Source organism: Loxodonta africana, chromosome 7 (genome assembly GCF_030014295.1).
Source record: "Loxodonta africana isolate mLoxAfr1 chromosome 7, mLoxAfr1.hap2, whole genome shotgun sequence".
Taxonomy (NCBI): domain Eukaryota; kingdom Metazoa; phylum Chordata; class Mammalia; order Proboscidea; family Elephantidae; genus Loxodonta; species Loxodonta africana.
In genome coordinates, this window is record NC_087348.1 from 114,496,774 (window position 1) to 114,508,701 (window position 11,928).

Sequence of the window (11,928 nt, forward strand, 5' to 3'; positions counted from 1 at the left end):
TCCACAAAATGGGATACTACGTATCGATAAAGAACAATGATGAATCTGTGAAATATTTCATAACATAGAGGAATCCGGAAGGCATTATGCTGAGTGAAATTAGCCAGTTGCTAAAGGACAAGTATTGTATAAGAACACTATTATAATAACTGCAGAAATAGTTTAAACAGAGAAGAAAATATTCTTTGATGGTTACAAGAGAGGGGAGGGAGGTAGGGAGGGAGGTAGGGAGGGAGAGGGGGTTTTCACTAATCAGATAGTAGATAAGGATTATTTTGGATGAAGGGAAAGACAACACACAGTACAGGAGAGGTCAGCACAACAAAGTAATTTCCTAAATGCTTTGAAATCCAGCGTAGCAGGGGCAGGGGTTTGGGGACCATGGTTTCAGGGGACATCTAAGTCAATTGCCATAACAAAATCTATTAAGAAAACATTCTGCATCCTACTTTGGAGAGTGGTTTCTGGGGTCTTAAACACTAGCAAGAGACCACGTAATATGCATCAATGGGTCTCAACCCACCTGGAGCAAAAGAGAATGAAGAACACCGAAGACACAAGGTAATTATGAGCCCGAGAGAGAGAAAGGACCACATAAACCAGAGACTACATCAGCTTGAGATCAGAAGAACTAGATGGTGCTCAGCTACAACCAAAGACTGCCCTGACAGGGAACACAACAAAGAACCCCTGAGGGAGCAGGAAAGCAGTAGTACCCCCAAATTGTCATAAAAAGACCAGACTTAATGGTCTGACTGAGACTAGAAGGACTCTGGAGGTCATAGTCCCCAAACCTTCTGTTACCCCAAGATAGGAACCATTCCCAAAGCCAATTCTTCAGACAGGGATTGGACTGGACTATGGGATAGAAAATGATACTGGTAAAGAATGAGCTTCTTGGATTAAATAGACACATGAGACTATGTTGGCATCTCCTGTCTGGAGGGGACATGAGAGAGCAGAGGGGGTCAGAAGCTGGCCGAATGGACACGAAAATAGACAGTTGAGCGAAGGTGTGTGCTGTCTCATTAAGGGGAGAGCGATTAGGAGTAAATAGCAAGGCGTATGTAAGTTTTTATATGAAAGACTGACTTGATTTGTAAAATTTCATTTAAAGCACAATAAAAATTAAAAAAATAGAAGAACATCTTACATGAAGAAAACAAAAGGTCATTTAAAAGGCAGAAAAGAAAGAAAAGACCATAATGGACATCAGAAATGGACTCTGAAACTTGCTTTTGGACAGAGTAGCTAAAGTGAATGGAATAAATGATGAAGTAAAAGAGCTGCACAGAATATTTGAAAGGGTAGCTAGAGAAGTCAAAGAAAATTATTATAATGAAATGTGCAAAGACCTGGAGTTAGAAAACCAAAAAGGAAGAACAAGCTCAGCATTTCTCAAGCTGAAAGAAATAAAGAAAAAATTCAAGCCTCTAGTTGCAATATTAAAGAATTCTAGGGGCAAAAAATCGAAGGATGCATGAAGCATCAAAAGAAGATGGAAGGATTACAAAAAGTCACTGTACCAAAAAAAATGGTTGACGTTCAATCATTTTGGGAGGTAGCATATGATTAAGAACTGATAGTACTGAAGGAGGAAATCCAAACTGCATTAAAAGGTTTGGCATAAAACCTTGATGGAATACCAACTGAAATGTTTCAACAAATGGATGCAGCACTGGGGCGCTCACTTGTCTATATTGAGGAATTTGGAACACAACTACCTGCCAACCATCTGCAAAAGATCCATATTTGTGCCCATTCCAAAGAGGGATGATCCAATAGAATTCGGAAATTATCAAACAATGTCATTAATATCACCCCCAAGTAATTGTGATTTGGGGGAGGAAGAGCAGGCATTATTATTTCTCGACATGGGTGGTGGTTACACTTATGTTTATAGTTCTTTGTTAAACTGTACATATATGCTTTATGCATTGTCCATAAGCATGCTATATTTCATCATTTAAAAATGTAAAAAAAAAAAAAAGACTGCTTTGGCTTCTAAAAAAATTAAGACGCATAAAGTGGTTTATAGAATTATTTGGTTTATATTCCTTTGAACAGTATTGATTATAGACTGTTTTAAAACTCTTCATTGTGTTTCAAAAATTTTTATGTCTAATATTGTGTACTTGTGCCTTCTCTTTTTTATTATTTATTGTATTACATGTTATTAATAGACTTCACTTTTTAGAACTATTTTAGATTTATAGGAAAAAAAAACATATAAATGCAAAGTTCCCATATAGCCCCTCCCCCAAACACATTTCCCCTGTTATTAACATCATACGTTAGTATGGAACATTTAATGGGGCAATATGTCAATATTAGCTTAAGTCCATAGTTTATCCAGATTTTTGGTGAAATTTTAAAAACATTTTTACTTAATGTCCTTTTTCTGTTCCAGGATTCTAACCAAGTTACCACATTACATTATTTGTTTTGCCTCCTTAGGCTCCTCTTGGCTGTGACAGTTTCTCAGGCTTTGCTTGTTTTTGATGACCTTAACAGTTTCCCTTTCACTGGAATTTATCTGATGTTTTTCTCATGGATAGACTGGGGTTATGGGTTTTTTGGAGGAAGATCACAGACCTAAAGTGTCACATCATATCAGGGTGCATATTATCAACATGATTTGTGACTATTGATATCAGCCTTGACCATCTGGCTGAACTAGTGTTTGTCTGGTCTCTTCTCTATAAAACTACTCTTTTTCCCCATCTTTCCATGTGCTACTCTTTGGAAGAAAGTCACACGTAAGGACTGGGGTTATGCTCCCTCTCCTTTAGGGTGCAGTATCTGCATAATTCAAGGAGCTTTGGTGGCCCAGTGGTGAAGGGCTTAGCTGCTAACTGAGGTTGGCTGCCACGTGAAAGTTGAGCAGTTCAAACCCAATAGGCACTGCCCCATGGGAGAAAGATGTGGCAGTCTGCTTGCCTAATTATTACAGCCTTGGAAACCCTGTGTTCCATAGGGTCGCTATGAGTCACACACAACAACATCTGCATAATTTATGATCTCATCCACAAGTGAATACAGGTATGACCCAGGACCAGGTAGTATTTCATTCCATTGTGCTAGGGCTGCCGTGAGTCAGCCTACTAAATGGCAATAGCATCAATATCTGCATAAATTATTTGGATTTCTTCTGCAGGAGAGATTTGTCCAGCCATTTATAAATTTATTCAGTCATTTTTTTTATCATTATGAACTCATGGATATTTATTTTATTCTTTGGACTATAATCCAATGCTACTTTATTTTGTTGCCGGAATTGGTCCAGCTTTGGCCGTTGGGATCTCTCTCAGTTGGCGCCTGTGCTTCTTTGACATGACCCATCAAAGTTTCTTTGTTGTTGAGCACTTCCTTACTTTCTGTCATTATAACAGGTTGCTTTTGTTTAATATTTGCCGGGTTGACATTCAAAAACTCGTTGCCATCAGGTCGATTCCGAATCAGCAACCCTAAAGGACAGAGTAGAACTGCCCAATAGGGTTTCTAAGGAGCAGCCAGGGGATTAGAACTGCCAATCTTTTGGTTGGCAGCCATAGCTCTTAATCACTGTGCCACCAGGGCTCCGCCCCTTTAATTTCAAACTCTTAGCTTTCTCTAAGTTTATTTTTTTTATAAAAAACCTTGATTTAAGTGGAAAGGCCAATCAGTAACCCAACCTTTTGATTGCTTTATGTGGGTGTTGATTGAATTAGAGTACAGCTGAGGTATAAAGCTGAGATCATCAGGACGTGGGCTTCATTTGGTGGCTGGGAGGAAACCATCTCTCTGGGGCTTGAAGAATCTTCGTATGAAATCAGGATTTGGCCGGTGGAAGGTAGGTTAGTTTACCTTTCTGTTACTTTTGCTTGTGAGCAAGAGAGTTATAAGAAATAAAAGGAAAATTTTCTTAATATAAATTTAAAAGCTAGTAAAATACCACTTGCTGTCCAGTTGTTTCTGACTCATAGAGACTCCATGTGTGTCAGAGTAGAACTCTGCTCCGTGGAGTGGGTTTTCAATAGCTGATTTTTCTGAAGTAGATCACTAGGCCATTCTCTCTGGGTAGACTCAAACCTCCAAATTCTTGGTTAGCAGCTGAGCACATTAACTGTTAGCACCATTTAGGGACTCCAAGTTTAAAGAAGTTACTGTAAGTTTTACATTGATTTAAGAAGGAATGCTACACATTGGTATGTTATCATTTTCCTGAATTTTAAAATATTTTTTATTTTTTAATTGTTTTTTCAGTCTTGTGGTTTTGAATTTTTTTTTTCTCGGTAAAAATCTCAAACATTTTTAGGAAAAAGCATTGCATTTAGTTGGCTGGTATTAATGGAAATGAGAGGGTTTCTAGATGTGGGAAAAGATTAGATCAACTGGACGGAGTTAGACTCCCAACTGAGGAACCTCACAGAGCACTCAGCCAGGCCCTGACTCTAAGTACCCGTTCCACGGAATAAATTCTATTCCCTTTGGGAAAAAATACTGATCCAAGTGAGCTCCCCTAGTGAATCAGCAAGCCTGGAAAGATACCACATTTGTTTAAAAGTTTAAGTCTTGAGTTTTGCCTCATAGATAAACCAACACATTACAATTGATAAAAATGTATTTTAAAAAGTTACTCTCCAGCATTCTCAGGTATCTAGAACATACCTAAAACCTGGGGAATCTGCCTCTTTTTCTCTTGCAGCCATGAAGTCTGAGCATTATGGTACCCAGAACCCAAGTTGTACCATCATGACCTTTTATCCAACCATGGAAGAATTTAAAGATTTCAACAAATATGTCGCTTACATGGAATCCCAAGGCGCACACCGAGCAGGCCTGGCTAAGGTAATTCCACCGAAGGAATGGAAAGCCAGACAGACCTACGATGATGTCAATGACATCCTAATAGCCACTCCTCTGCAGCAGGTGGTCTCTGGGCAGGCAGATGTGTTTACACAATACCATAAAAAGAAGAAAGCCATGACCGTGGGGGAGTATCGCCACTTGGCTGACAGTGACAAATACCGCACTCCACCGCACCTGGATTTTGAAGACTTGGAGCGAAAGTACTGGAAGAACCGCCTGTACGACTCTCCGATTTATGGCGCCGACATCAGCGGCTCCTTGTTTGATGGAAACACTGAACACTGGAACCTCGGAAACCTGGGAACAATTCAGGACCTGCTGGAACGGGAGTGCGGGGTCGTCATCGAAGGCGTCAACACGCCCTACCTGTACTTCGGCATGTGGAAGACCACCTTCGCTTGGCACACGGAGGACATGGACCTGTACAGCATCAACTACCTGCACTTCGGGGAGCCCAAAACGTGGTACGCGGTGCCCCCGGAGCACGGCCGACGCCTGGAACGCCTGGCCAGGGAGCTTTTCCCGGGCAGTGCGCGGGGCTGTGAGACCTTCCTGCGGCACAAGGTGGCTCTCATCTCGCCCACCGTGCTCAGGGAGAATGGCATTCCCTTCAGTCGCATCACCCAGGAGGCTGGCGAGTTCATGGTGACGTTCCCCTATGGCTACCACGCTGGCTTCAATCACGGCTTCAACTGTGCCGAAGCCATCAACTTTGCCACCCCGCGCTGGGTCGATTATGGCAAAGTGGCGTCTCAGTGCAGCTGTGGGGAGGCCAGGGTCACGTTTTCCATGGACACCTTTGTGCGCATTCTGCAACCCGAGCGCTACGAGCTGTGGAAACAGGGGCGAGACCGGGTGGTCGTGGACCACAGGAAGCCCACGGTGACAGCAAGCCAGGAACAGACCGCCTGGGGGGAGGCCCGGCCACCCGTGAGAACTGCGAGGGCCGTGAGCCACCTCCAGCCCAGACAGGCCCCGCCCCATCCTAGGCCTCTGGCCCCTGGAAGTGGCTCCCGCCTCTGCGACCCTGTGTGCCCTGCACCCAGGTGCTCCTCCACTGCCCGCAGCGCTGCTGTGGAGCCTGACGCCTCTGCCATCGCCATCGCTATCACCACCGCCACTAGCCCTGGGGAGACGGGTCTGACACAGACGCTGACTGTAGATCCACCTGCTCTGAATCTCCAGCTTTCACGTGGCAGAAGGGGTCGTGGTCGTCCTCCTGGTCGTCGTCCTCGGGAATCTGAGGCTCAGGAACAGATCATCCAGGCACCCGCCAAGAGGTGCACAGCATCCACAGTTCTGGGCCCCAAGGCTCAGCCCCTACCTGGGAATGAATATTTGATAGAAGACTCTGCACCTGTGAGCCCTGGACCCCAGAATTCCACTAAAGCTTGCAGGTGCTGTTGTGCCCCTGATCTTCAACCCCTGGGGCCCCCACTGGATTCTGACTCTCCAGTGCACCCTGGCCCATGCCTGCTGTCCCTGGACACCATTACAGTGAATCTCCCTGACATTGTTCCAATGACTCCTCCCAACTTCATTATACCTCTGAGAAAATTCCCCAGTGCCACAACTGGGGACTGCGCAACCCCTGTGAACTTGCTGAAAGTTATCGCCATGGACCACTCTTATGCCTCTAAGATCCTTCCCCCGAGATGAGTTTGCCAAAATCTCCTGCACCCCTGACTGTGATCTCTGGAGACTAAATAGATGTAGCTGCACCTCTGAGTTCTGAGGCGCGTCTACCACAATGGGTGTTCTTTAGCCTCTGGGCTTAAAGAAGGGCTATTGAAAATGTGGCTGTGCCTCTGACACTCCCAGCCTCAGGAATGTTGGAAGTTGCTAGCCGAGCTCCACCTTTGGTGCTGGAGCTCTCTCTGGTGAAGACCCTTTTACCTCCAAGAAGTGGCACACGTTCAGGCTGCCTGATGCTTTATCATACCATGACAAGCAGGGATACCACTGGCCGCGAAAGTGGACCTTCCCACCCTTAAAACTGCCATAGGATGTTGTCGTACCTCTCAGAGACCCTCAGATGACTCCTGGACACTTATCTGCCTGTGTCTCCTTCCATGGCCTGGATGCCATGAATACTGTTTGTTTCTGATGTCATCTTTAGGATACTTCCCCTGCCTAGTAGTCCCTAAACCCATTGCTGTCCATTACATTTGACCATTTGTCCTCAAATAAATGATTTGTGACTTAACTGATGTTTATGAAATTCATTGTTCTTAGTGTGTATCTACCAAGGAAAGAAAAGTCGTTAATCTATATTTTAAAAATCAGAATTATATAATACAGAGATATTTAAAACAAAGTGACTCATCACGTATTCAGACACCAGAAGAACTAGACGGTGCCCAGCTACCACTACAGATCATTCTGACTGAGGCACAACAGATGGTCCAGGATAGAACAGGAGAAAATTGCAAAACAAAACTCAAAATCTTTAACAAAATGGTCAGACTTAGTGGACAGGCAGAGACTGGGGGACTCTGGAGACTACTGTCCTTCAATACCCTTTAAACTTTGATCTATCTGAGACCCAGTGGTTAATATTTACCCTAAAGCAAAGATGAAAAGGCTGGAAGGTGGGAGCAGGGAAGCAAGAATAATGGAAATGGAACAACCAGAATGAAAATAAGGAGAATGTTGATAAAATGTGGAAACTGTAACCAATGTCACTGAACATTCTATGTAGAAATTGTTAAATGGACACCTAATTTGCTGTGTAAACTTTCACCAAAAACTCAATAAAATTTTTTTAAACAGCATAACTAATAAATCAATAAAATACCCCAATAATATAGTGTCTTAGTCATCTAGTGCTACTATAGCAGAAATACCACAAATGGATGGATTTAACAAAGAGAAAATTATTCTCTCAGTCCAGTAGGCGACAAGTCTGAATTCAGGGTGGTGGCTCCAGGAAGGCTTTCTCTCTCTGTTGGCTCTGGGGGAAGGTCCTTGTCATCAGTCTTCCCTTGGTCTGGGAGCATCTCAGCACAGGAACCTCAGGTCGAAAAGATGCGCTCTGCTCCCAGTGCTTCTTTCTTGGTGGTATGAGATCACCATGTCTCTGCTCACTTCTCTCTTTTATATATCAAAAGAGATTGGCTTAAGACACTATCTAATCTTGTAGACCTCATCAATATAACTGCTGCTAATCCATCGTATTACATCATAGTGTTAGGATTTACAACACATAGGGAAGTCACATAAAGTGATGGACAATCACACAATACTAAGACTCATGGCCCAGCTCAGTTGACATATATTTTGGGGGGACACAATTCAATCCATGATATATGAATAATTTTCTAGGAAGGTTTAATTTACTAAAACCGATTCCGGAAGAGATAGGAAATCTAAAACATAAATCTCTATGTAAGAAATCGTGAAAAATATCAATAGAGCTACTACCTCTTTGAAATTACTAGGAGCAATTCACAGGGGAATCTTGTGAAACCTTTCAAAAGCAATTATTTCCAAATTTATTTAGGCATCCATAAAGAAGAAAAAATTGCACCGTTTAAAATGAGCACAATATTGATAGAAAAAAACTGACAAATTGCACAATGAGAGGAAATTATACACAAAGATTATTTCTGAACACTGATTTTTAAATTGCATTTACTGCAGAAAGGCAATGATGGTTTGAAATCAAGAAATCTAGTGATATAATTTATTCTCATTCATGCATCCAAAAAAAAAGAAAGAAATTATGCAATCATTTCCACAGATTGGGGAATGGCATTTAACAAAATTCAACACTCGAGTCTTATTTTAAGCACACACACGATTAGGAATCAAGGAACACTTCCTTAAGATGAAAAAATTTATGTATCTAGCTATCTCAGCCTAAAAGCTAGCATTTTACTTAGTGGAAAATATTGAAGGCAATTCTGCAAGTAATTAAAATGGAATTAGAGTATTAACCAATGCAGTTAATAAAGCAAAAAAGTTAGAGCTATAAGTGATGGAAAGGAAGAAACAAAATTAACTTGTTTTTGTCAGCTGATATGTTTGAATTCCTGGAAAACTCAAGAAATGCAACTAAAGAACTACCACAAACAACAGGAAAATTCAGATTATAAAATTTATATGCAGAAATTAATAGCCTTTATATAAACTGCATATTAACAATACCCAGTTTAGAGATATATTGGACTAAGTAACTTATTTATAATATCAACCCAAAAATACACAGATAAAGTGTTTTTTTAAATAATTTTTATTGTGCTTTAAGTGGAAGTTTACAAATCAAGTCAGTCTGTCACATATAAGCTTATATACACCTTGCTACATACTCCCATTTACTCTCCCCCTAATAAGTCAGCCCTCTCCCTTCTTCTAGTCTCTCCTTTCCTGACCGTTTTGCCAGTTTCTAACCCTCTCTACCCTCCCATCTCCCCTCCAGACAGGAGATGCCAGTACAGTCTCAAGTGTCCACCTGATACTTCATTAGCATCTCTCTCCAACCCATTGTCCAGTCCCTTCCATGTCTTCGGGAACGGTTCCTGCCCTGGGCCAACAGAAGGTTTGGGGACGATGACTGCCGGGATTCTTCTAGTCTCAGTCAGACCATTAAGTCTGGTCTTTTTATGACAAATTGGGGTCTGCATCCCACTGTTCTCCTGCTCCCTCAGGAGTTCTCTGTTGTGCTCCCTGTCAGGGCAGTCATCGGTTGTGGCCGGGCACCATCTAGTTCTTCTGGTCTCAGAATGATGTAAGTCTCTAGTTCATGTGGCCCTTTCTGTCTCAGGCTCATAGTTATGGTGTGACATTGGTGTTCTTCATTCTCCTTTGATCCAGGTGGGTTGAGACCATTTGATGCATCTTAGATGGCTGCTTGTTAGCATTTAAGACCCCAGACACCACACTTCAAAGTGGGATGCAGAATGTCTTCATAATAGAGTTTATTATGCCAATTGACTTAGAAGTCCCCTTAAGCCATAGTCCCCAAACCCCCGCCCTTGCTCCGCTGACCTTTGAAGCATTCAGTTTATCCTGGAAACTTCTTTGCTTTTGGTCCAGTCCAGTTGAGCTGACCTTCCCTGTATTGAGTATTGTCCTTCCCTTCACCTAAAGTAGTTGTATCTACTAACTAATCAGTAAAGAACCCTCTCCCACCCTCCCTCCCTCCCCCCTCTCATAACCACCAAAGAATGTGTTCTTCTCAGTTTATACTATTTCTCAAGAACTTATAATAGTGGTCTTATACAGTATGTGTCCTTTTGCATCTGACTAATTTCACTCAGCATAATGCCTTCCAGGTTCCTCCATGTTATGAAATGTTTCACAGATTCCTCACTGTTCTTTATCGATGTGTGATATTCCATTGTGTGAATGTACCATAATTTATTTAACCATTCATCTATTAATGGACGCCTTGGTTGCTTCCGGCTTTTTGCTATTGTAAACAGTGCTGCAGTAAACATGGGTGTGCATATATCTGTTAGTGTAAAGGCTCTTATTTCTCTAGGGTATATTCCGAGGAGTGGGATTTCTGGGTTGTATGGTAGTTCTATTTCTAACTTTTTAAGAAAACGCCAGATAGACTTCCAAAGTGGTTGTACCATTTTACATTCCCACCAGCAGTGTATAAGAGTTCCAATCTCTCCGCAGCCTCTCCAGCATTTATTATTTTGTGTTTTTTGGATTAATGCCAGCCTTGTTGGAGTGAGATGGAATCTCATAGTAGTTTTAATTTGCATTTCTCTAATGGCTAATGATCGAGAGCATTTTCTCATGTGTCTGTAAGCCGCCTGAACATCTTCTTTAGAGAAATGCATGTTCATATCCTTTGCCCACTTTCTGATTGGGTTGTTTGTCTTTTTGTGGTTGAGTTTTAACAGAATCATATAGATTTTAGAGATCAGGCACTGGTCGAAGATGTCATAGCTGAAAATTCTTTACCAAACTGTAGGCGGTCTTTTTACTCTTTTGGTGAAGTCTTTAGATGGGCATAGGTGTTTGATTTTTAGGAGCTCCCAGTTATCTGGTTTCTCTTTGTCATTTTTAGTAATGATTTGTATTCTGTTTATGCCTTGTATTAGGGCTCCTAAGGTTGTCCCTATTTTTTCTTCCGTGATCTTTATCGTTTTAGTCTTTATGTTTAGGTCTTTGATCCACTTGGAGTTAGTTTTTGTGCATGGTGTGAGGTATGGGTCCTGTTTCATTGTTTTTGCAAATGGATATCCAGTTATGCCAGCACCATTTGTTAAAAAGACTATCTTTTCCCCAATTAACTGACACTGGGCCTTTGTCAAATATCAGCTGCTCATATGTGGATGGATTTATATCTGGGTTCTCAATTCTGTTCCGTTGGTCTATGTGCCTGTCGTTGTACCAGTACCAGGCTGTTTTGACTACTGTAGCTGTATAATATGTTCTAAAATCAGGTAGAGTGAGGCCTCCCACTTTCTTCTTCTTTTTCAGTAATGCTTTACTTATCTGGGGCTTCTTTCCCTTCCATATGAAGTTGGTGATTTGTTTCTCCATCACATTAAAAAATGTCACTGGAATTTGGATCGGAAGTGCATTGTATGTATAGATGGCTTTTGGTAGAATAGACATTTTTACTATGTTAAGTCTTCCTATCCATGAGCAAGGTATGTTTTTCTACTTATGTAGGTCCCTTTTAGTTTCTTGCACTAGTACTTTGTAGTTTTCTTTGCATAGGACTTTTACATCTTTGGTAAGATTTATTCCTAAGTATTTTATCTTCTTGGGGGCTACTGTGAATGGTATTGATTTGGTGATTTCCTCTTTGATGTTCTTTTTGTTGATGTAGAGGAATCCAAGTGACTTTTGTATGTTTATCTTGTAACCTGAGACTGCCGAACTCTTCTATTAGTTTCAATAGTTTTCTGGAGGATTCCTTAGGGTTTTCTGTGTATAAGATCATGTCATCTGCAAATAGAGATAATTTGACTTCTTCCTTGCCAATCCAGATGCCCTTTATTTCTCTGTCTAGGCTAATTGCTCTGGCTAGGACCTCTAGCACAATGTCAAATAAGAGTGGTGATAAAGGCATCCTTGTCTGGTTCCTGTTCTCAAGGGAAATGCTTTCAG

General features: G+C 41.6%; 1 protein-coding gene across 1 annotated transcript; it reads left to right on the top strand.

The window, feature by feature from the left end:
* The first annotated feature begins 4,689 nt into the window (after positions 1-4,689).
* On the top strand, positions 4,690-6,510 carry LOC100676158 (lysine-specific demethylase 4D-like). The gene has a single exon (XM_003415653.4). The coding sequence runs from the start codon at positions 4,690-4,692 to the stop codon at positions 6,508-6,510; it is 1,821 nt and encodes a 606-aa protein (XP_003415701.2).
* Positions 6,511-11,928: the final 5,418 nt, after the last annotated feature.

What these genes read in the sequence shown, in the direction of transcription:
- LOC100676158 (XM_003415653.4), top strand. Translation starts at nt 4,690, where the DNA reads ATGAAGTCTGAGCATTATGGTACCCAGAACCCAAGTTGTACCATCATG.